Raw genomic sequence first — 26,477 nt, forward strand, 5'->3', positions numbered from 1 at the left:
CACTTATAAAATTAGCTGATGATTTATTTTAACCAGTATTTTGTGTTTCCAGCACTTTCCACACGCAGTGCTGTAGAGAAGGTTACTTGTATATATAATATAGATATATATATAAATATAGAAATACGCATGCTTTTTCCCCCCTTCCCGTCGTGTCTGAGCTGTTCTGTGTTTTGAAAAAAATGCAATAAAAATATATAAAAAAAAAAAATGAAATATGCATGCTTATTATTACAAATGTGTTCTTACGGTCAGTGGCAGTGGATCTCCTATGGCCTGTAGATGAGCTGGATGTGACAGGAATGGCACTGCTTGGGCAGTGTTCTCCAATAGGAGAGGTGGACTTGTGACCCAGGCAGGCTTGGATGATAGCCTCACTGGAAAAGGCTGACGCAGGGAGTCCATTATTGCCCCTGGAGGAAGCTGAGGATTAGAACACCAAAGAATTTCAATAAAAGAAGTGTCTGTTTGGGGGTCGGGGAGGGGCAGAAGGATGGTGGTGGTGGTGGGGTGTGTGGGGGGGGGGGTTCCCCTCATTGTCCCAACAGTGATTGAGAGCAAGAAGAGGGGAGTGGGACGGCATTGTGTTTGCAGCTCCTCTGAAGAAGGTGGATATTAGGGGGGATGGCTAAGGAGGGGTGAGGGATGGGGAGGCTGTTGACTCTTCATCTTGTGTGAACAAAGTCTCTGGCACATAGCCCTCTTCTGTCCCTCTGTCCTGGACTCCCTTGTTTACGAGTGCCATGAATTCTGTCCCTCTCGGCGGGGACCCCCACCAACTCCAACCTGCACAGCCGCACATTGTGGAGCTTAAGTGCCCTTTAATTAGGCCGCCTCAGTGTCCGGCTGAAGACCGCTGAGGGTGAACGGCTCATAGAGCTTCCCTCACACTGCCGAGGGATGAAGTGTTTGCTGCTCTAATGAAAAAGGTTTATTTGGGGGGGAAGAGCTCTTGTCGTCTTTGTCCCCCGTCTTAAAAAGTCCTGACAAAGGCATTGATATTATCCCTAACACTCCCATTTCCAGGACACATTAGCAAGGACTCGGAGGTGAGGCAGCAGTCTCTCAGCCACCAAGAGGCTGATGACTTCCCAAAATTCTTCCCAAATATCATGACAGTAACCACGATGCACTTCCTGTACAGAGAGAGCACACTGCCTACTTCCATTATTATCATCATCATCATCATCATCATCATCATCATCATCTGGTATTCATTTATTTTATAGGCAATTACTTTTCAGATGGAGGCAAAAGAAAATCTGGTTCGTGGTCCTTAAATTCAAATGGGAGATTTCCATGTTTTTAACATTATGTAGAGGAGCGTGAATTCATGGAAAAATATGTAAAGGAGCGTGAATTCACATAAATTCACCAATCCACATACACAGCCAAACACATGCACAGCTTTGTCATTGTGATGGAGCACATTTCATTATCATAACCGAAAAAAAGCACAGGATCCAGAGTATAAAAGGGGGTAGGTGGGCAAGAGGCATTGGGAATTTGCTGAACTGCTCTGGCAAAATGAGTAATTTCTGGATGCCCCATTGTGTGAAGAGCTTACAGGGTGAGGGCTCTGAAAGGAAGAGGCAAAGGAAGGATATAAACATGGGAGCAAGTGAAATAAAGTGAAAGATGGAAGGAATGAGAGACAGAGAAGAATGAAAAGAAGTTTGTGAAGGGAGCAGGGCGGGATTGGGCGTGTTCAGAAACTTTTTCGCTACAGCCCAGTGTGTGTAGATACCCTCCTAATCCTGGTTTTATTGGCTGCCTGTGTCCAGCCATGCTGGTCGGATTGAGTAGGGAGGGTAGAGAGGTGGGGGGGGCCGAACACATGTCCTTCTTTGTGGTAATACGCTGATTAGGCCTGAGAAAGAGCCGGACCTGGTTACGGCCTTTCTCAGGTCACCGTAGAAACCGGCCCGGTAGGGGACCGCTGTGTGTGCCTCCCCCTCCTGTGCACCTACTGATGCAGACACACAGACCGAGGCCTTCCTTTGCAGGTCTGTATAAAACACCACAAGGGTTGTTGAGTCACAGCTCATTTCGACATCCGTCTCCAATGTTCTTGACCTTAATTGCTGTTGCCTTTCCAGACAGTTTGCGTTGCACTTGTGGCCTCAACCTGGGAAACGTGGTTTCAATGTTGTTCAGATGCAGACCGCAGACTGATTCCTTTGCCTGCACCCATAAATCAGACCACTGTCACATCCCCCCACCCCCCCCCTCATTCATCCCTGGCCCTACAGAGCAACTGTCATCCAAATCCCAGAGCTGAGCTACGCACATTTCTGATGATGCCGTAACACATGACAATGTTCATGATCGAAAACAGATCTGCCTCATTGTCAGCACCGCTATGACATACCGCATCTTGACTTGAGGCATTGAAAAGTCATCTTTATCCGTACAATGTAGAAGACTCCCCACCACGACTGGCAGGAGAGCAGGCTTCATACAAGTTTCACAAAAGATATCTATCAATTATTGTCACATTTAGCAGCTCGGAGGATCTCTCCCGCCCCCCTTCTCAACAGGGTGGTAGGTCGAGTGCTGCTCAGTCACTGCCTGTTTCCCTATCTTCTTTGTTATGAGGAATAAAACACAGAAGGGCGGGTAAAAGGGGGGCACTCCACTACTGACCTCCAGACTGTGGTCACTGGGCTCTCTCCCTGCGGTGGGCACTCAGCCTCCTCTCTGCAGAGTGCACACTCCCAGCCCCTGCTGAGCGACCTTCCAGCCCCCTCAGTCCACCGAGCTCACTCACGCCCTGGAGGTCCTCTGCAGAAAGACCACGGCCCCCGGGCAACACAGCAGAGGGAAGGAAAACGTAGATATTTTATATTTCAAGTATTAAATACGGCTGGCACATTTAAAATCACTAAAGTGTGACAGCATTTGTGTTAGAGTGACATGTCCAAGACAAACTTTGCATTTAACAACAGTGAACGGGTGATATTTGACTCACCTGACTTTTAGCGGCATTGTGAACTCTAATCTACGTCTTTAACAAACGCAGGTATCAAATGTCTGTAATTGTGTATGGCTGACATTTCATCCTCAAAGTCATTTTTGGGTTGCTACAATAACAGATCAGGACGAAATCAATTAAACATCTCTTACTATATTATTGAAGTTATTCCAACATTCCTTACTTGGAAACTTTAAGACTTTACAAAGACTGGCTTCCACATGGCTCTGTTGCGAAATCTCAGGTAATCCATCTGGTCTCATTTCTTGTGAATGTATTTCCAGTAAGTGTTAACTTACATTTTTAAAAAGTGTGTGTTCTTTCAAGTGTTGTCTTTCAAGTCTAGTTCACTTGTTCACGGAGGAAGAATGTAAAAAAATAAATAAATAATTGCTTATTTAATCATGTCATAAAAAAGTGAATTGTCCTAAAATTCAACTACAATCTTAACACAGACCTTTGTATTAACATGTTCCCATTGACAGCATCAGTCTCTAAAAAACAAATCAAAAAATCATAAATAAAGATTAATATAATCCCGATGTTAAAGAAACTTCAGAGCCTCACTTTTCATAAAAAGTTATGTTCTGTGAAGTATGAACTTTATTCTGATGAACCCCTCCATTACTAGTTTCAAAATGTCTTCTGCAGTGGTTGGTGGTCACTCTTTCCAGGACTGATAATCCTTTGAGACAAAACTCTTAACGAGATTGTTATCACTACAACTGGCTTTGTTTGATCTCTGCCAGGTATCTTGTTTGTATTCGTCCTGATCAGTTTCCTTGTTTGTGAATCAAATGCTTGGTTACTTCAGGCTAAGTCCATCACAAGTGTCCCACCCTCCTCCTTCACTCTCTATCTGTCTCCCTCTCCTCTACCTCCTCCCCCTGTCCCACGGCTACTCGCCCCACAGCCCATCAGAATGACAATAGTATTGATGTAAAATGGGTCGCCTTTGGGCCGCTAAAGCATATAACCCCTGCATGCCAGGCCCAGCCACCACCACACTTTATGGCTTTATTGTGTCCCCTTTTATGTCCTCCCCTGTTGGGGTGGGCGGACAACAATTTAGAAAATTCACTGTATATGTCCCTGTGAGTGGGACAGAGATTATGCGTGTGTTGACGCGTGTGTCCGTTTGTGTGTGTGTCCGTTTGTGTGTGTGTGTGTGTGTGTGTGTGCACACAGTATATATCCGGATCAATTAGTCAGGGCACAACCCCTAAAAATCAATGTGTCAACATGTACGTCAGCTGGTGTAAACCCTGTGTTGCAGAGTCTTCTGCAGATAAGCCGGCCTATATCCCTTCACCTACCTCCAACCACTTTGGGAAATTTTTTTTTTTCCAATGATCACATATGAAACAAGTTGAGTAACAACTCTACTCTACCTTTTTTCATGTGTCCCTCCCCATAGCTCCCTCTCTCATTTCCCTCCCTCCCTCTTTTCACTCTTTCCTTTCTTTTCCACATTACCAGGGGGTGGCGTGTGATTGACAGATGGGAACGAATCATAATTTTTTTTTCGTAACCTAAGGCCATCTTCTGTGATTGGCTTGCCAGCTGACATCTCCAAACCTCTTTCCCCCCGCCTCTTACCCCCCCCCCCCCTTTAATATTGGGCCTGTGGATGAGGTATCCTGAGGGAGAAAAAAGTAGAGAGAGAAAAAGATATCTACCTTAGGGAAGAACCTCAGAGAGAGGGAGGGAAGGAGAGGACGGGTAGGAGCGTGTGTGCATGTGTGTAAGAGACACTTATTCTCTTAACTACTAGGAGACAGACACACTTTCCTGGCCCGACTCAAAGAAGGGGGAAAACAGGAGGAAGATTTTTTTTTTTTTTTTTTTTTTCAATATCATTTTAATCTTCCCATCATTCAACAATCAAGCTGCCCTAAAGCTTCTCCTCCTGGAAACTCTTCTTCACTGCCTGCTGGAAGTTCTATGTATTGATCCATTTACCCTCTCACACACTACAAGGCTTACCTCATGGATTTGTATCTGATTGGATATTTGATGTGTGTGTGGTTGTCCAGCTCACGGGTGCTTGGAGGCTATCCCATCTGGTGGTGAGTACAAATCCACAGTTTCAGCATCAGACCCTATAGCTGCATAAAGAGAGAGAGTCTTTTTGGTCAAATGATCATTTCTGAGAGGGCAGAATGTGCACTTTCAGTTGACTGCGTGGAAAAATGTTCTCCGGCCCAGTCCAAAGAATCTTAACCTCAAATACTAGTGTAACGGAAAAGGCTCGCCGTTCTTTTCCCCTCTACACTCAGGTCCATTTATCATATTGGAGTATGTTGTGATGCAAAGAGGATGCATTTTTCGTTTGGGAACCACTGAATGACTAAAAATGTAGACTTCTTTTTTTAATTTAAAAAAGGAAAAAAACACATGAGCGAGAGGTTGCCTTGTTGATATTAATTGTCAACAGCACTGCAAGGACTTAGGAGGCATTTCCACACAACAGTGTACGTCAGTAAGATCATTCATTATTACATAAATTGTGGATATCGCTTAAGGTCGATGACAACACTGATGGTGGTCGTGAAAACTCAACAAAGCCTTAAAAAAAGGCTCCTGTTTCTAAACCATGATCAATTTCTTTCGTGAAATACAGCCATGTAATTTCAGGAGTGCCTCAGGGAGTTCAACAATCACGACTTATACAATCAGTGTCATTTTGTTTTGTTTGCTATTGTGCGTCACTGTTCTACATTCAGGCCGCCGGCCGCCATATATGGCGTGAATTGAATCTAAATTGTTTTTGGTCTTTTTTTATTTTTTTTTCCTCGGTAGATGCATGACATGACTGACAAACTTGTACACAATTTCTAAAAATATTACAAATGTGCTGTCTGCCATGCGGTATCAGCTGTAATTAAATTAATCCTTTTTTTTTTTTTTTTTTTTTTTTTTTAAAAACAGTAAAGCATATCATTTTGCTTTTCAATTGTACCGCAATTCACCGCCTCCACTACGGATTTGTCAAGAGACAATATGTTTAGGTGCCGCAGGGCTTTATTCTTTGTTAAATTATCCCAGATCGCCTTTGGCACCAGTAACTGAAATTTAGAGGTTTATCTCGTTACAAATTCAGCTACATGCAGCTGACCTCATAGCTCCTGCTCTTCTTTTGTAACATAAAGCTTCTATTTTGGAGATATTTGCGTAGGCGTATGACAAAGCTCTTTTGGCTCACAGCACAATACTTGTCAGAGCTACTGCACTTTTAGTAGCCCAACTAGCATGTGGTCCCACCATAGTGCGTCCAAACCGCGAGCATCTTCTGGTTTCATTTACAGAGCAGGCAGCTGCCAAGCACACAGGCCACAGGGCTGAAGTGTTAATGGCAAAGAGGACTTTACACCCACTCCTGGCTTCAGCAAGAACCATCAGACAACAGTGACAAAGAGCCTGGGATTATCTCTCTGCGAAATACCTGCAGCTGTTCTGTTCAAGGAGCTTACATGACACTGGTATAATGTTCGAAGCTCAACAAAGCGCACCACCTTTGATTTGGGTATACAAATTTTGAAGTGTACGCTGTGGAAGGAGTTACCGGGTGGGTGGAAAGATGAAAAGCAAAGCCGTAGCTCCAGGTGACTGGGCAGGTGCTGAGGAATGGGGGTCACACAGCGCTGTCAGTGGCATCACCCCCCCTCCCCGCGGTGTCGGACATGTCCGAAAGGAGACAAAATGAGGTGGTGTGTCAAACAAGAGGGTGCCGAGTTTCAGCAAGGGCCCATGCAGGCTCCTCTCAGCTTCTGTCTCTGGGGCGATGACTTGGCCATAAATTCTCCAGCCAAAGTGGGACGGATTGGAGGGAAGAGCAGTTTTTGACTGCTTTATGCCTGGCAGCCTTGCTTTTACAAGATGGGGTGTTGAAAACCAAACAGAGCATAAATAACTCTAGTGATATGCACATATGCATGAGCGAAGATGAGGTGTAGTAGAAAGACATAGCAAACTAATGAGGTGGGTTTGGAAAAGGCGAGACGGAGCAGTAAATTGCCTTTTTGAAATGCAAGAATGTTGGGGAAACAGCAGTGTTGTACAACATGAGCGCAATCAAACATAATCCACAGGTCCAGCAGTGTCTCTGTCCAATTATCTGACAACGCCAGCCTTTCTGTGGTTTAAAAATGAAAAGAATATCTGTTCTCAGACTTATTGCTGTGTTTTGGTTTCACCTTTTAACCTTTGAGAATATCAATATCTAAGATATTGAAGCCGAGGACTATGACTAATATTCTGTTCTGATCAAATGCCAAGGTTGTTAATAAGAGTCACAGCTGGTATTGTATTAAGCCTGTGTGGCTCGACTCATCAACTATCTCTAGAACAGCTTAAGCCACTGTGTGTTTTTGTTCCTTGCATAAACAGCGGCGGTTGTAAGTGAATGATGACAGTCACTTTCAGCAAGGAATTACCTCAGCTGAATTTACCAGCCATCGAGCATTAACAGTGATTATCGGTTTATCTCTGTCATATCCCACCGCACAGCCACGAGATGTTTTAAACCAATAACTGTTATTCTCCTAATCCACTGTTATCATCACAGCCGTTTTAATATGCAAGAGAAAGCAAAGATATTGTACACTTGATGTACATTTCTTTTTTTGGCAATTTCAAGTACGGCCATTTCATGTTTCCCCTCAAATTTCATTGCTTAATACTCCTTAATTTACATGGCAAATGATTTTTTGATAATGGTCAGCATAAACTTTGCCGGTGCTAAAATCATCATCAGCTTTAATGAGCAATCAATGCAGTCCTGATCGACCAATCTTTCTTTGAATCAGTGCACCTGACAGGGCTTCGTAGAACTTCCACTCACAGGTGAAACATTATTGGCAGTCTGGCAATCTGACGGGAAAACATAAGCAATTATAAGCAGTCATAACTGCCTAATATTCAGCCGCTGCTACAAATGCAGAAATAGGTTATAAGTAACTTTTTATGATCAGAACAAAAAAAAAAACAAGAAATACCATTTGGTAACAGTGCAGAACAACAATTTAAAAAGGCATTATCCATAAACACTATTCTGTAATTGGGCATTTTTAAGGCTTTCAGTGATTCAATTTTAACATCCTTTAATTAAAATTTGGAGCATGTATAAGCCTAAATACGGCTTCCTGTCTAAAATTGTGTTTGCTGTTTGAAGGACTACTTGTGGAAGTTTTGGGGACCACTGAGGCCTCAATAATGTCAGTGGCATACCTCTCGAAAGATCTCACACAAAGCTGTCTACCACACTGCCCAGTCTATACACAGACCTTTCCAGTTCAACCTGAGCGGCTTAAATGGGGCTCTAGAGTCCATCGCTGGGTCTCAGGAATGTCATTATCTGACTGCGACACCCCCCACCTCCAATCTTCAATCCAATCTTCAAACCCCAAAAACCCCTACCACTGGCAAAGGGATCACTTAAATGATTCTTACTGCGGGAAAATCCTCCGTCTGCCGTCTTGTGTGAAAAGATCAAGGATGTTCGGGTATTATTCTCAGTAGTGCGGTGGCAAGTAGAGAAAAGAGCAGGGAAGTCCAGAAGAATGTCATTCATAAGAAACTTTAGGGTTCCATTATGAATGGCTGATGGCCACCATAGTGCCAGGGTCAAAGGCAATTTTGGGATAAAGCCAAAGAGAAATGTCTCCACAGAAAGTGACATCCACAGGATACAGGGAATATGGAAGGAGTAAATTCCTACAAAAACATGTATGACTATGTAATACGTTCTAAAATTACTATAGCCCTAAGCAGGTGTATTGCCACTGCAAAACACTTTTTGAATTTGATTAGACGTCTTGTGACTCATGGTTCATTTTAATGCTTTTTTTTTTTTTTTTTTTAATATCTTAAATAATGTTGCCTATCACAATGACCAAGAATGCACCAGTCTTTAACTGTACTTGTAGTGTCAGGGAGAGTTACCTTAACGTGCTGAACCAACACAATACTTCACAAAACAAACTCACAAGGCAGTCGTCACTGAACAAGCATGTGGGATGACATTATACAGTCAGACTCAAGGTAGGCGAGAGGTTCAAAGGAGAGTGGTATTTCAAAGCAGTGAAGGGGAGTTCTAATCTTCCTACACAATCAAAGGACATGCAATGTGCTCTTGTAGGAAATGACAAAGTCCCCCCCAGTGCACAGCTATTAGCTGCACTAAAACACAGGCCAGGCCAGTTCCTCAAAGGAAAAAACAGCAACAGCCAGAGGCAAAGAGATCATTAGGGGACACGTGTGGAAGCACACGCACACACACAATATTTAAAGTCTTCATTACCTGGCTGATCCCACCTGTATGGCTTGTTACAGAAGGTTAATTATTAGCAAAAAGCAATTTCTCTGACACACAGGGTCAGCGACAGAGACGTGTTGCTCACACCTGTATATTCAGTCAAAGCCCTCAGGTTACTGACCAGGTCAACCAAACAACTGGTGGAGGCAGTGTGGAAAGGAGGAGAGGACTATCATTCAATGTCACTAAATGACAAAGAATTCAGTTTACGTATCGTTAGGGCTGGGTACCGATCTTCGATACTTTTAAGGCACCGATCGAATTGCCTCCATAGCATCAAGTATCGAAAAATGTCTTGTCATTCAACACGAAATTTCAATACTTAAGGACTAAATCTCATCAGCGTCAGTGAGCCAATAAGCATGCAGCCTTGACTAGAGTGTGCGACACGTAGGTGTAAAGGAGCTGAAAAAAAAAAAAACGTACCGTAATGTTGTAATTTCTTTTTGTTTAAATGGAGAGAGATAGATAGATATATATATATATATATATATATATATATATATATATATATAGATATATAGATAGATAGATAGATAGATAGATAGATAGATAGATAGATAGATAGATAGATAGATAGATAGATAGATATATATATAAAAAACGTATATTTCCGGAACCGGTATTGAATTCACGGTATCTGTACTTTACATTTTTTAACAATATCCAGCCCTACATGTTGTCAAACAAATGCTATTAATAATTTACAATAACATGTCATGTCTTTGCAATCACAAACATGAATAATAATGATATATGGTGAAATAATTTGCACACATTTACCCTCATCAGGGTAGGGCTGGGTATGTTTTTTTCATTACTAGTGGCGATATGATTGCTGAGTTTCAGGACTGATACCATAGTGATTCCTTTTTCCGATACTTTAAATTCAGAAATATAACTGTTTCAACAAAACCCTTTTGTTCGTTCAAAAAAAGAAACCTGAGTCTTAAAAGGTTCAGTATTGTCTAAACAAAAGCAGCCTTTACAAGAACATTCCTTAAAGAAAATGGTCTAAAATTGAAAAAAATGATCAAAAATCTAAAATATGTGAACAATATTGCCAATCTGCCCAGATGCTCAATGCCAGCTTTTGAATAAAGTTCGGTACATTTTAGCCTGCTCCAAAAATGTATTGATGTACGACACCCAGCCCTATTGAGGGATACAAAGGTAAGAGAGAGAAGCAAAAACATGTATGACAGTTGGATCCGACATACTGTCTGTGAGTGAAATATCTGCAGACTGGGAAGCTCTGTTAACCGGGTTCAACCCCAACAATGTAGCATTACACCACAGCTTTTACAGAGCTTTTTCCAAATTACCTAAGCATGCGAGGGTGAACAGCAATTAGGTTTTTAACTACTTTTAAACACACAATCATGCGGTGTTTGAAATTGCCACAAAGAAATTCCAGGCATACAATGGAAGATTCCAGACAATCCCCTACGAGTTATGATTTGCATAGGATGCATTACTGCTGACAATTCAAGCAGCAGTGCCAACAAGCTGCCCCTAATGAGCAGTGGCAGTGAACAATGCACTGTTTGAGTTGTGGTTCATTCACACAGTCCCTCAAGACTCGCGTTCAAACAAGCTCTGTCCTTTCAAGACAACAGATCAGCCTCTGTTGTGTCCACCTCCAGACAGACCAGGACACCAAGCTTCCAGTCTGACGTGCATTTGTCAGTGTATACTCTCCAGTGCACTTGTGTGCAGAGCAACTTCTGCTCTCATTCACTTTCTGACTGGCAGGTTCACAAGTTTACACCCTGTTCAGTTTCCCTCTTCACGTCTCCATACTTGTGACTGCAGGGGCTCCTTGTCCCAACTCCGCACTCTCTGCAACAGTCTGCAGAGAGGAAAAAGGAGGGGAGGCAAAGGAGGTAGAATCAACGAACAGGTTGGAACATTTTTCAGGGGTCCTGTCATTTTTTATCTGATCAGCCAGGAGCTGTTGGACTACAAATCAAAAGTGTGCCAAAGAAAAAGAGAAGACAACAAAACACAGACAGGAGCTTTGCATTCCAGCCTCCACCAGGAAAAGTCCCATCCTCAGGCAAAGCCGGCAACTTTTCCTTGGCCCACTTACTCTCTTTCGAGTGTCTTTATCTCTCTACGGACTCTGTTTTGGGATTTATAAATTAAATTCTGATGGCAATGTTTTCAATGCACGTCGCTGACTGCTCTGCCAGGGCCTCATTTAGCAACATGATGTCCTCCAGGCAAATCTGACAAGTTGAGCTGCAGCGTCAACATATAGGAGGTAAATTAGAGGTAGATTAGAGTTTAATGCAAACAATATTCCGTTACTGCAGAGGCCTTTTCAGGAGCCTGGCTCTCACAGAGGATGTGACAGGACACACTTTCGACTCAGCGCTTCAGGCACAAACCCAGCATAAGCTAACATTAATCAACGATGGCAAATACATTGGAATGCAATAGCATTAAATCAAATATAAAGCCAGAATCAAATCTGTGTGTGAAGGCTGAATCTTGTCAAATTACTTATTGCCTCTATTTAGCTGTAGGTTTAAACTTTACAAGTAACAGAAAGTATTATAAAGTCATTATAGTATCTAAGAACTAAACGTTTTGTATGCGCTCTGTGTTCATAAAATTAAAAAAAAGGAGATAAAAGATTTAATAAGAGATTCATTAAAAAGCAGGGGTGCGCAAAGTGACATAGGTTGTACGCAAAAGAGAAAATCCATATATGAGAGTGCGGGGGGGGGGGGGTAGCTGGAGGTAGATAGTGTCTGAAGCCGGGGTACGGGACTATAAAGGTGCAGTTGAATACATTATCAGCTCTAAGTCTCCTCTTGACCTGAAAGCAAAAGCCCAGAGAATGTCCCAGCTTGTGATGAAACTGAATGACAAATTATATCATCTTGTGTCAGCAGCATTCAGCATGTCCTGCAACAAGGATGCAAGCCCGGTACACAATTAACACTTTTACAATGTTTGCCCAGAATGAGCAATGCGAATAAAGCATCCCACCTCCCATAATCTTAGTGATAACCTTGTTGGAAGTAGGAACTTACAAGTAGCAACACAACCATGTATTTCACTTTGCCTTCATACATGCATGCATGTTTCCATGAGTCTTTAAACAGTGCCTAAGGAATAATGCATGGAGGGATGGATTGTGACAGGCTCTCTAATCCCTCGCTTTTCCTCTCTGCTTCACCCTCATACTTTGGATGCCACTTTAACACTCCAAGTTGTTCTGAACTACAAGCCACCTAAAAACTTCAGTCAATAATCTGAACATCAAACCTATTTTAATTTGTGCCTTTCTGACCAGTGCTCATGATCAAGGTTCATAATGTCAGCTGAAACCAGTAACGTTAGTGAAAACAAACAAAGTGCACTGTACTTAAATCCAGTTTTGAGATATTTTTTTTTATATTTTACTTGAATATTTCAAAATGTATGTTACTTTAGACTCCATTACATTTTAGAAGGAAATATTGTACTTCTTACTCCACTATTTAACAGCTACTTCATATTTTACACACAAAGCATGTCATAAGCTTATATAATATGAATTTTAATCAAATAAACTACTCCACAGTATGTTGCTTTATAATTAGCTCCACCTCAATCAGCTGCAACATTAAAAAGGCTGCATACATATCATAACCATCACCCATAGTATAACATAACACAGCAAAGACGGGTCATTCTGCCTCTATGAGTAGCTAGGCCTACTTATACTAGTGAAGTACAATAAGTAATGTATATTTTGCTAAAAGGTACTTTTTCTTCAATACAATCTTAAATGCAGGACTTGTAATGGAATGTTTCTACTTTATGGTATTGCTATTAATGTTAGTTTGTAAAGGAGCGGAAGTATTTAGCGTAATTTACCTTAATTTAGCTATGTTTACTGTTTACTGGAAGAGCAAGCGCATTGAGGAGTAACGTTAGGACTGTATTAGTATTGTATGATACAACCATAGAAATTAAATGAAGCGCATGAAACACACAATTCTATGTGCTTTAAAGGAACTTAACTACATAAGAAAAGTGGAATGAGTAAAGGTAGGCTATAGTAGAGATTATTTACCCAGCTGTCATGTAGCATAAACCATCTTTTACATTTGAGAGGTCCCTTAACGTTGGCTCACTGACGTTAACGTTAAACGTTAGCTAGCTAGCTAGCTACATTGAAAGCACAGCTAGCGTCCTGTTTGTGTTTCCCTGAAGGCTAACGTTAACGTTCAAGTCAAATGTTGATTCAAATATTTCAGCAGGTCGTCGACGCTTACCACTGTTTTAAATATTTCCAGATTCCTCAAACATTCTTCAAACGTTATCCAATTAAAACAAAAAAACTCTGAGCTGCAGGAAAATGATAAAGCAAACCTTCCACATTCCGACCAAAGATGGCTGCCGGAAGTCACATTTGAACACGTATTTTATATGAAAACATACAATCGTTGTAAATAACATCAATAAAGATGAGAGTACTGTAAATGCTTAGCAGTGCAATCATCAATACAAGTGTCAAATAAACGATAAGTAAAAACAATATGAGGCGCAAACTACATCTAAACTGTTACAGTTATGAAAATAAAATACAATTATTCCCTAAAGTAATATATTAAAGCTTTTGTGACCATTACAGGTACAACGCTACGTAGAGGTTGGTTGCAGGACCATCTGTATTTGTGTGTGCTCATGTGTGGAGGTCTCAAGCCTTTGCCAAGGTTAGGGCCAAGACCCAAACAGTGTAGCCTAAAGGGCCTACATCGGGTTTGCCCAGAATACATTCACTTATTTTACTTTCCTCACTTAAAGATGAGCAGCAACTCCGACAAGATATATTGAAGTCATATTTGATCACAAATACACATGACCGTAGAATCTGAGTAAGAGCAGGCACCTGATCATAATGACTTTGATTAATGAGGCAAACAAGCCGGAGATCAGCACCCCTGTTCTTAGATAGTTGTATACGGGCCCTGGTCATGAACTTCAAACTGTTTTTGTAGGCCATCAGGCTAAAGGCAGTGAGGTCAGATGTCATGTTCTGCTCAACAGGTTCAGAGGGTCACCTGGTGCTTTTTGTGCCTCTGGACATAGGAGGCTGTCACACAAAGAAAGCTCATCTGTGCACAGACGTGTGCTAAACACTGACCCCTGTAATGCAGACCTCCCACAATAGCAGCTGCAACATATTTCTGACAGTCCTTGCTCAGACACAAAATAAAAACAGAGAGATGCCACTTCACTTCTCTAACCTGGCAGCAGAGATTGTAGTTGTGATTTTATTGCATTGGGAGTGGTTGAGTCTCAAGTTTTTGTTGACAGTGTTATAGTCTTGATTGCGTGAATTTCCACTCTTCAGCGAGGTGTGTGGTGGAATCCCTTTGTTTCCTCTGCTTCATTTCTGTAGTTTCCAGCGGCCCGTCATACTTTCACATCAGCCCAGTTTAGATACTGAGAAAACCCCCCAACCAAGCCGTAAACACCCCAGGCCAGTAGAGGCCCCATACGGACCTGCCTGGGCATGCACCTGCCAAGCCCTGCTGTTCACTGCTGCTCTGCTGCTTGTCTCATCCCCTGCAGCAGATTCCCCCGGCATTCTGCCTCTGTGGAGGTCTCTGAATCTCCTGCTCCCTCACTCGGTTGAGACACGTTGCTCGCGGCTTCCGAGAAGTGAGGCAAAGCAGGCAGGATCAGCATGGCTCTCATGTGGTCTGCATGCATGCATCTGTGTGTATCTGTTTGCACGATACGCCTCATAACCCCTTGGGGTTAAGACTCTCATTAGCACCTAGCCAAAAAGATATCCCTTTCAACTCATCTGTCCACACGAATCAAGTGAGGCACATCCTTTGCAAACAAAGACAAATAGGCTGGCAGATCCACAGCCTGTAGTCTAAACATGCTATGTCCACCACAAAGACCCACGCGGTAAGCTAATTGATTCCATCAGAAATCCCAACTTCACTGGCTAAGCCTGCATGTCAGAGTCGTGGGCAAGCAGTTTAGCTGTCCTTAATAGAACCTGAAATGTAGCGGAGGTTGGCACAGCAGTCTAAATACAGAGATATCTCACTTGGGCAGAGATTTTCCCTTGAGTTAACTGACTGATGTTGTTGGGGAGCATGTGACACCAAGGTTCAAATTCAAGCTCTGTGCAGGGCATCACCCACTCTGGTCCATCCCATGACTGAGAGATTAATGGGCAGTAACCAAGCTAGCAGACAGTGTAATTAAGGCCTTTAGTCACTCAGTCACCAGACGGAGTGAAGTCAGCAACACTTGAACTCAATGATGTTGGTGGGATTGGGACTGGCAGATGACGTAATGTGGCTGCCTTCGCTTCAGTAAACTTAAGACAAGAACATGAATGAGATTGATGAGCACTATCAAATTACTGCATGGGAACATCAAATTGGGCAAAACAGCATTTTAAGTTTGAATTATTAAGTTGGATATGAAAGAGAAGAGACGTATTATTTCTCGTGCATAGCGGTGTTTGAGAGTTTTGAATAGTTTATGTAACTGTGCTATCCTTGAGGAACTGTGATTTGACAGGATTTCATACTGAAACTGTTTGTTGTGTATCAGTGTCAGTCAGGAAGCTCATGCCAACAACACAAGTGGTTTATAGATGATTATGTGATCATCATACAGTATATTCCATTACACCAGCAGCTGTAAAAGCAAAACAACTCAGCCTCATTTCTCAGTGTGTAAGCTGCACTGGCAAACATTGATACCTGGGAGGCTGCTGTAACAATGCTCGCATGAGATCAAAAAGTTTGTGTGTTTGGGAGGGGTGGAGGGTGTTGGGGCGTGGGGGCAGGGCTTTGTTGGTAGCCATATGTAGAAAGCAAAAGCGCACATGAGCTGTGAACCTATTTTTTTCCCCCTGTGACTTCAATGGCTTGACTTTTGTGTTGGGGTGGGGCACTACACTGCACTCATCTGTCAGAGTCAGTGGCTACTATGATTGGGTTGCGCCCTGCGGGGGTCCTGAGGTCATCCTGAGTGGCGCTCTGATCTGATCAGCGTCAATTGTTCCCCATGATCCTCTCATGGCCTCCAGCGCCACGCTGTCCGCCCAGACTCAGCCAAGTGCTGGAGAGTCTGCTCGACACTGGTAAAGCTCTTCTCTTAGAGCTGTTGGCAGCACATCTTCACATCGCTAACCCTGTAAACACCCAAATCACACACATCTATTGTAAAGCATTCATCTCTTAAGAACGCAGACCTGTACATAAACATGCATGTTTCTTTAGATGCTACACTGTATGCCCAGAAATAAATAAACAGGTAATTTGAGTCTGACATCCTACAGTGATGACCTTCTGGAAAAAGCCGCACAGTTTTGTTTGAGCTTGTCATCACAAAAAGCATGTTAAAACATGGCAAACATGCTTCTCTCTCTCTCTCTCTCTCTCTCTCTCTCTCTCTCTCTCTCTTATTTCAAGAGAAATAGAAAGCAATTAAAATTAATTACCTGAATGAAACCATAATGGTTTCTGGCATCACAAGCTGATCTCGGCTGTCTTTTTGTGGTGATAAATCCCTGCTTAGGCACATCTGCGCGAGCCTTCTGGTGCGGCACACATCTTCAGATATTCTGTTTTCGTCCATCACCAGCAAGCTCAGCTGTATACGCTGTCATTCTTATCAAATCAGCTACAGAGGAAAACCACAATTGATGATGGAACTGCAGAGGCAGGTGCTTTCATATATTTGAAATTGTATGAGGGGGCTTTTCCCAACCTAAACAGACAGGTTATTGTGTGTTATCTGTTAGATCAGCAGATCTGTGTATGCTAAGTGGGAACACTTTGAAAAGTCAGTACTAATAGCTTGTATCCCTGCCCTGAAGTGGGCCTATTAGCCCCCCCCCCCCTCTCCTGGTAGAAAAAAAAAGAAACAAAATAAACAGGAGCTCTTAGTATAAACTATATTAAACTGATGTCAATAAACACTCCAGTATGAATCACTGCACCGTCACATAGCTACGCTTACAGTTAAACCTGAGATTAATGAATACAGAAGTGGTCTCCTCTGGAACAGCAAGTTGCCTTTCACAGAGGTTTCCCTGGCAGGTCATCATTTCTATTGTGGGGTAGAGTTCATGGAGGGCACAGACTTGCACTGTGAGGCAAACAGTCTCACTTCCCACATCCTATGTAATTGTAAAAGCACTGGGGCTCAGGATCATTTGCTGATACCAGTGTGCAATACTTTTTAAATGCCTTACTTTAAGAGCTACGTATTCTACGACAAAACCTTTTTGTTAAATGTTGTCTAAACGAAAGCAGCAGTACATGACTTACTATTATATACAATAATGACTAAATAAAGTTGGCAAAAATGGGCAAAATCTTGATATTAATCAGGAACTGTCTGGCCAAAGAATGTACATCCCTCTGGATAAATAAAGTTTATCTTATTTTAGCTTACAAGATTATTACTAATCTGACCAGACATTCCAATGTCAGCTTTCAATACTTTTTTGTGCTACAAATACTTTTAGCCGGTACTAAACAATTCAATATAAACCCTAAAAAGCAAAGAAAATGAAATGTTATTTCAAAAATGATGTTCTATTTAACTAAATTGAGTTAAATTGAGCCTATTTTGTATTTGCAGCGATGGGCTCTTAGGTTTTTGGTTGCTGTGATAAACCTCTTTTGATCATGTTGCAGTTATGTTTATATATTATACAGATGCAGAGATGTGTTTATGTCCAGTAGATCTCACCTAATGATGCTCTCTCTCTGTCTGTGTGTGTCACAGGTCCCTGGCCCTTGGGCAGCAGTACTCGTCACTGGGCTCCCAACCCATCCTGTGTGGCTCTATCCCCGGCCTCGTGCCCAAGCAGCTGCGTTTCTGTCGCAACTACATAGAGATCATGCCCAGCGTCGCAGAAGGAGTCAAGCTGGGGATCCAGGAGTGCCAGCACCAGTTTAGGGGCCGGCGATGGAACTGCACCACCATTAAGGACAACCTGGCCATCTTCGGCCCTGTGCTAGATAAAGGTAAATAAAAATCTCTATTTCTGTATTTTGTAACGGTGTACATATGTATCCGAGGCTTACGGTATAAAAGAAGTTAGAATCTAAATGATCTGTGCTAAACAACTCGCTACTCTAAAAACTATGGCTGAGGCTATTGCAAGCTGTTATGAAATGTACACCCTAAAGGCTTAGCACTGCCTGTTCTCTGGGCTTTTGCTGACAAACGCCTAACTAGGGCAATTACAATAATATACACCTTTCCTGGCTGCAGTGAGAAATGAGCGCAGGTACAAGCACTGACACATTATTCAACTTCCATCCATCTTTACCCTCAGTACCGCATTTGTCTTCAGACTCAATGACTTCTCTTTCGGTTTTCCCAACCGTGTTTACACTCTCATACATAAAAGGGGGTCAGCGCGGTAAATCTATCAACACAACCTGACAAGTACAGCTGATATACTGGAGGCATCCATCAGGCGCTTCACACGCAGAATACTAATTGTAAGATATCGCTAACTGTGCCCTTTACACAATCCCACTAAACCTGACAGTGAGGGACAATAGGCACAGGTGTCCCGCTTAAGGCATTGCAGTCCCTAATTATAAAGGTAGAGTTGTGTGTTGTGAGTGAGGCTGCTGATTGGAAATGAATTACCCTGTGTGTCAGAGGGGAAGGAATCTGAGCAGCAATGGGCAGTGTGAGCAGTCCAAGCTCCTCAGTCAAATAAAAGGGAGAGGGGAGGCCAAATGAGATTACAGGCAATAGAAAAGGGCCGGGGGGCTCCGCTCAACCCCTACTGTGCATGAAGACCAGTGCGCGCCTCACACAGTCCAGCTCCCACGGACGCCCCATTCACACGCCCTTTTGACTCTGTCATGAAAACAGGCTGAAAGGGAATCTCTCCCAACCTAGCCCGGGTGTGCATTTTGGGATAGGGAAGCGAAGGAAGGAAGGAAGGAAGGAAGGAAGGAAGGAAGGAAGAAGAGCATCTCACTTTGCGGGTGATGAATGGAAGATTTTGAGTTAGGGAAGGGAGAGCTACCAACCACCAGCCTCAGCCACCTTAAGCTGCGTGTTGGCCATGGTGGTGCTGTGGGTGGATGCCTGGAGGAAGTGGGGGGTTGAGGTCCTGTGGGTGGTGTATGGGATTTCAGCCCAGGGTGTTGGCGGAGGGGTGGCTAGAGAGAGAGAGAGAGAGAGAGAGAGAGAGAAAGAGAGGAGGGGGGGTGGGGGGTTAGGGAGTTCAGGGAATGCCAGCTCCGGGCAGAGCGGGGCTGTGGGGGCGCGAGTCGCTGGGCCTTTTGTGTGGATAATACAGTGTGACACAAGGGAAACAAAGGCGGATTGATGGGCCCAGCAGGTAGCAGAAGCAGCGCTAGCCATGGCTAACAGCCAGAGCTCCAGGGGCCCAGGGCTCACAGGCCCCTGTTGTGGAGGGCCCAGCTAGGCTTGCCAGGGCGAGCAGGGGATGCCCAACCTGAGGACTGAGTGTCATCCAATCATGCAAGGACTCACTGGGGATTTAGACCAAAACTGTGTCCTTATACTAGGAATGAACAGTGGACATGCAGTATACATAGACACACACAAGTCTAGTTAGTATTTCATTGTTTAGATGCAATATGATATATCTAAAATAACATATTGTGACCTTATGGGTTCAGTTTGTATTGTTATTTTTCAAATATTACTGAATATAGTTGGGATTTACAGTATTTCAGCATCTGCATTACATTTTCACAACAAAAGACCACATCAGATGATCCATCTGACCTTTCACCCTGTAAATTATTAGCATTCATACACTCAGAAAATTCAGAAATATAGATACATCATAAATAATTCATAAAACATCACAAATATTGAGCCTTGTGGCATCATATTTGCCATACAGGCTAATATAATTGGTATTTTTGTTTTGTAACTTTGCTTGCGGAAAACTCCTCCAGCCATGCATCAGTAAACTTAGTCTGTGGCTTGTAAAGTATTCTGATCGGTTCTTGAAAAACTTATTGGCAGTGGAATTGCTGAGGAATTTCTGGCTTTAGTAGCCACTGTGGTCTGCGAAATACGGGTTTAATTCTCTGGTTGTGTTCGTACAAATTTCAAAACTCAGATCACGCAACTGTGAATGTCAAAAACTCAGGCCAATCAATGCTCTTGAAAAGTCGAGCCACGCATCCCCTTACCTGTGTGTGTGTGTGTGTGTGTGTGTGTGTGTGTGTGTGCGTTTGTATGTCTGTTACACGGCTAGTGGAGTGTAATGGGTGAGCCTCGGTAAGTGTGCTGTGATTGTGAAACAATGGTGTCTGGTTACGTAATAAGCTGTTGCCTTCAAAGGAGGGATAACTCCATCCTTCGGTGTAAAAGAAAAAAAGAAACAGGCCGACGCGCTGCTTGGTTTCACCAGAAGGCCTTGGGCTCTGAACAGGGACGGGTAGGAGGTGGGGGTGACAACATTCCTGAAACACTATCCAGATGCAAAGCAGCACACCTCAGGGATGACAGGAGGTCACTGAGATCCCACTGAGCGTTAGGCCTTCCTGACACAACCACAATGGGCTGATGTCACTGCAGGGACTCTGCTATTAGGCTCCTTCATGTGTCCTGCAGTCTGTGCCTCCTCATCGCTGACAATGATCCTATATGGTCAATACTGTGAACCAGGTTTACATATTGTAAAATAAGAGAGGGTTAAGTTCTTTTCCGAAAGGCTTTTTCGGTTGTCACAGTGGCAAACACCTGGGCATAAATGTGCCTTCTCAAAGATGAAATGTTAGTGTTAAAAGGTTATTGCCTGGAGGTTTCCCTTTCAATACTTCTGTCTGGATGTTGGCAGCAGTAAAGATTGCCTTGTCTATGTTTTAACACAAGATTGCCACACTCTCTGTATCTCTCTTTTTCACTCTTTCTGTCTTTCTGTCCGACTTCATCCGTCTCTCTCAGCAACCAGAGAGTCAGCGTTTGTCCACGCCATAGCTTCAGCAGGCGTGGCGTTTGCAGTGACGCGCTCCTGCGCTGAGGGCACGTCCACCATGTGCGGCTGCGATTCCCACCACAAGGGACCCCCCGGCGAGGGCTGGAAGTGGGGCGGCTGCAGCGAGGACGCAGAGTTTGGGGTGCTGGTGTCCAGGGAGTTCGCCGACGCCAGAGAGAATCGTCCAGACGCTCGCTCAGCGATGAACAGACACAACAATGAGGCGGGACGCACGGTAAACACATTTACACACATATGAGGAACAGATGTGCTCAGATTTCTTGTTAGGTTTCTGTATTCCATAATAATATACACTACATGTCAAAAGAATGTAGACATCTGAACATTTCACTCATATGTGATTGTTATAAATTCATGCTGTCTTCTGCTGACAGCCTCCACTCTTCTGGGAAGGCTTTCCACAAGATTTTGTGCAGCATTAAGATTTGCTTTCACTTGAACTAAGGGGCCAAGCACAAACCATGAAAAACAGAGGTGGACAGGGGAGTCCACATACTTTTGGCCAGACAGTGTACATATTGATAACCATAAAACTAAACTGATCAGACAGCAGTGGTTCAAAAGTATCTGTAGGACGGACTCTGCAAGACAAAAGAATGTTCCATTGTTGAGCACATTTTGTAGAGTGGAATGAAAATACTGTAATACATCACATTCATTACACAACCTTAGCACACATTGTGCGATCAATTGTAGCAAAAAGGGGGAAACTGAGACAGAGGTGCAGTAAACAATGGACAATGACCTCGTGCAAAAGGAGTGGATTTATCCAGGAAACATTACTGTTTGAGATTGCTAATTGTTCGTGTGACGTGCGGGGATTTGGTTTTTGACTTGTCCGCAGATTTCTGAGTTTCCACCTGCAAATGAGCACTTGACTTTGAATGACTGGTTAATTACTCATCTGAGCAACACCGCCCCCCCTCTACCGCCTCGCCCCCACACCTCGCCTTTCATGCCTTGCATCCCAATGAAAAATTCCCTGACAGTCAAATAACCCGAGTGAGTTGAGGGGGAAAAGAAGGAAATCAGCTCAGACTTAAAACATCACTGGCTGCTGTCACCGCTTCGGAAAAAAAATAGGCTCCCCGGCTGCTCGCTGAGGGGCAAATGGAGGGACCACACGGCAACAAGACATCACTTTGATCTGAGCACACAGGAGCAGCCGGGGCGACCACAGGAGCTAACTGAACAGCAGTACTGTCAGGAGACTCCTCTGCTCTCCACCTGGCCCTCTCACGCTCCATTATTTTGCCCTAGGGGGCCTCTGGGACTTGATGTTGGCATGACAAGCTCACAGAGTGATGTCACTAGTCCACCTCCCACCCTCTGCCCCCACTTTCCCCTTCCTCAGCCAGAGGTGCCACAGCCACCTGCCTTCCGCCGCAGCTGGGGGAATTCTGCAGCTAAATATAGCTGTTGAGTTAAAGCACAACAAAATCAGAACACAAAGGTAAAATAAGCCCCGCGGCAGCACACTCACGATGTGAGCCAGTGACTTCAGAGAGAATTAGCAGCAGCACAGAGCCTCTGTACTTCACAGCTGCATGACACTTAAAGAAATTGCAGCCAGTGGCATATTGTTTTTCTTGGCCTGCTCTGTGAGTCTTCAGTGGTTTTGTTAGTCTGAATTTCCTGTTAATTTCTGACCATAAAATTCCAGCAGATCTTGCTCAGTGATGATGACTGCCCCACAAGCACTGAGTCAGTTATCACATTAAGACCAGCACATTCAAGTTAATTACACTTTAAAGGAATACTCCACCCAAAGTCTACCTTTTGGAGTATCAAATTCGCACCGCCTGTAGGCTCTGAAAAGTTTGTAGCTTGCGTAACCCCAGAGGATGGCGGGTGTTTTCACCTTGAATTCACAGCAGTTAAATTGGATTCTAGTAGCAACTGACAGACACAAGCAAAATGTCAAAACGTCTAATAGTTTGGGGCACACGGAACATATGGATCCACTACGGAGAAGTGGTCTACTGTATGTGTTTCAGAAGGTTCAATATCTATTTTATATCTTTGTGTCATGACATGCGTGCGTGCATGTGTGCATGCATGTGTGCGTGCGTGCGTTTGGACTAAAAAAGGTGGTACATGATCTTGGCACAAATAAGTGCATAAAAAGTCACCAAAATGAAGTATTTGAATCTCATAATTAAATACAAAATGAGGGAAAAACTGCAAAAAGGTCCACTTTTGGAAGAAATTACCCCCTGGCACTAGACTGGCTAAGGGCCAGACAGATATATTTTTAGTGGAGTATTGCTGTAAGAGGTCAGGAAAAATGGGTTATGAAAGCTTAAACATGTTGAATGCTTGCAAGTTGAAAAATACAGTAGCTTTAGTAAGTTGTACATGCTTTTTTTTTCTTCAACCACAAATTAAAGCAAGTCAGGTTTAGAACCGACATTGGCTTTAAAGATTCCAGTAACACTTTACTTGAAGGTATCTACATAAGAGTGACATGACACTGTCATGAACACATGATACTGTCGTGACACATGAACCCTAACCCTAACTTGTCATGACAAAAACTGAATGGCACTTAATGACAGAAGCGTTATGTCATAAACGTTTATGACTTGTTTATAATGTTTACGAAAGTGTAACCAAGATTCCTACAAAGTGAACATAAAGGTGTCTTCTGTGTTCCTCAGACCATCCTCGACCACATGCACCTGCGCTGTAAATGTCACGGCCTGTCAGGGAGCTGTGAGGTGAAGACATGCTGGTGGGCGCAGCCAGACTTCCGCATGCTTGGTGACTACCTGAAGGACAAGTACGACAGCGCCTCCGAGATGGTGGTGGAGAAGCACCGCGAGTCACGCGGCTGGGTGGAGACACTGCGAGTCAAGTACAACTTCTTCAAGCATCCCACCGAGCGCGACCTGGTCTACTACGAAGGCTCGCCCAACTTCTGCGAGCCCAACCCGGAGACGGGCTCCTTTGGGACGCGCGACCGAGCCTGCAACGTGTCGTCACATGGCATCGAGGGCTGCGACCTGCTGTGCTGCGGCCGCGGCCACAACACCCGGACTGAGAAGCGCAAAGAGAAGTGTCACTGCATCTTCCACTGGTGCTGCTACGTCAGCTGTCAGGAGTGTGTGCGCGTCTACGACGTCCACACGTGCAAGTGAGAGAGAGAGAGAGAGAGAGAGAGAGAGAGAGAGAGAGAGAGAGAGAGAGAGAGAGAGAGAGAGAGAGAGAGAGAGAGAGAGAGAGAGAGAGGCCTCTGGCTGCTGGACTACTAAGTGCTGCCCACCCACCACTTCAACTCCCCACCTCCTGCACGACTTCCCTGCTTCCCCCAGACACAGACACTCTGCATCCCACACAAAAACAAATTCACCAGCACACACACTTAGACCCTAATGGGTAATAATGGCACATCAGCTATGGATACTAAAAACCCTGCCCTAGAATCCGTCTTCCAAACCACTACACCCATTTCCGTAATATCTGACCAGAAAGCATCCTGTTGACCTGACTGATCTCTACTCTGAGGTCTAATCCGCTCTCATGGGAAGAAGCTACAGTTGTGCCACTTTCCCCTGCAGCATTTGGCCCCCTCCCCTCCCCTTCGTCTTTATTTATTTCCCCCCTCCATGCCAACACAATGTTTATGGCATGTACAGTAACACTTTTTACCTGTGAGATTAATGCAGTAAAAAAAACTTTCAGACTCTTTGCTTTTGGATTAAAAAAAAAGCATCTTTCTAACTAACACCTCACTTGTCCGGCCAGTCTGGCTGGTTTACCTTTTTGTTTTTTAAACTAAACCAACCTCTACACCGTCACTTAAGTGACACTGAACACGTCGGCAGCCCCAGGAAACCATCACTTTGTAACTACTGAACTGAACAGGTGTTGGAAGTGCCACAGTCCTGTCCTTTTGTAAACTACTGAGCTGATGAAATCCTCAGTGTTGCTGCTCTCCCTGCTGACTGACTCTACTGCACCAGTCAACCGGGAAGCCTGGAAGATACAGTATATGCTACAGTCTGATTTTATAGCCCTGCATTTTTTTTTTTGAAATATTACCATAGGGCTGGGACTGGAGGTATGCAGCATGTGTGTGAACAAGCATGCTCATTCCACTAACTAACAACCCTACACATGTACATGTATGCACTATTCAGTTACGCCAGGTGGTAACGATTTGAGCATTGTTTATGCGAGCAAATTCTTCTTCAATGCAAGCTAGCAGTTCTTATGAATGACGACTTTGTTTCCCGCATTCGGGCACGATCAACCTGTAAATTGCTCATGATTTCCACATGATGCAACACAGTCGTACATGATTCAATCTAAAGGAGTGATGCGGTGAAAAGGACCAGCGTTCACATTATTTGGATGATTTGTGGCCGTTTCATTTATACATGTATGCATCAAATGTGAGTCAAGCTTCAGCATGCTTAATATTAATTCTGGTCTTATGAGCAAAGTGATTATTGGGAGATCTTATTATCTAACACTTCAGGCATTCATCAGGTCCATCTGAGAGACTTTTTGTCTGACGCAAATCTTTCTTTTATCTCTGGTAAAAAAAAAAAAAAAAAAAAGAAAAAAAAAAAAGGGAGACATGTCCAGACCAGAGGTTCTGATTGGCTTTCACGCCCTCCCTTCCTCCTCTCCATAATTTCTTTCAGTTGGACAGTTGAAGTTTTTAACAAGCCTGATTTATGAACTTGTACTCTTTTCAGTACACCCCAAAAACACTCCTGCCTCGCGGTTTGGGAGATATCGGTAGAACAATACAGTCTTTTATAAAAAATAAATGGCATGGAAGTCTGCCTAGGCTGATTTGTAATTTTTTTTAACAAAAGGAAATTTTTTACCGATCATTGAGGTAAATTTTTTACCGATCATTGAGGTAATTGTTGTGATTTTTGGGTGGACAGAAAAGACTTCCACTTCATGTAAATTCTGAGAACATTAAGCAGAAGAAAGTTGGGGAATTTCATCAGGAACTGGATGATTTAAGTGTGCAAGATGCAGATGTGTGTGTGTGTGTGTGTGTGTGTGTGTGTGTGTGTGTGCGCATGGCAGCTGCCAGTGACAAACAGAAGTGAATGGAAAAACGGATGGATGGATGGATGGATGGCAGGCAGGGTGGCTCTACACAATGGTGGAACAAACTGTGAGAGGTTTCCACACAACATGTTCTGACAGTCCCACCTGCTTCC

The 26,477-nt window shown here is 43.5% G+C and overlaps 1 protein-coding gene across 1 annotated transcript; it reads left to right on the top strand.

Annotated features, from left to right (window-relative positions):
- The first annotated feature begins 4,622 nt into the window (after positions 1-4,622).
- On the top strand, positions 4,623-26,061 carry wnt3 (wingless-type MMTV integration site family, member 3). Its single transcript, XM_031315795.2, has 4 exons — positions 4,623-5,043; positions 18,066-18,307; positions 21,237-21,502; positions 23,949-26,061. Exons 1-4 carry the CDS (start codon positions 4,964-4,966, stop codon positions 24,426-24,428), a joined length of 1,068 nt encoding a protein of 355 aa, XP_031171655.1. The 5' UTR covers positions 4,623-4,963; the 3' UTR covers positions 24,429-26,061.
- The last annotated feature ends 416 nt before the right edge of the window (positions 26,062-26,477 follow it).

Source organism: Sander lucioperca, chromosome 22 (assembly GCF_008315115.2).
Source record: "Sander lucioperca isolate FBNREF2018 chromosome 22, SLUC_FBN_1.2, whole genome shotgun sequence".
Classification (NCBI taxonomy): Eukaryota; Metazoa; Chordata; class Actinopteri; order Perciformes; family Percidae; genus Sander; species Sander lucioperca.

Coding starts and splice junctions, on each gene's coding strand:
- wnt3 (XM_031315795.2), top strand. CDS start 4,964: ATGGATTTGTATCTGATTGGATATTTGATGTGTGTGTGGTTGTCCAGC. Junction 18,308..21,236: donor CGGCCCTGTGCTAGATAAAG/GTAAATAAAAAT, acceptor CGTCTCTCTCAG/CAACCAGAGAGTCAGCGTTT. Junction 21,503..23,948: donor ACAATGAGGCGGGACGCACG/GTAAACACATTT, acceptor TGTGTTCCTCAG/ACCATCCTCGACCACATGCA.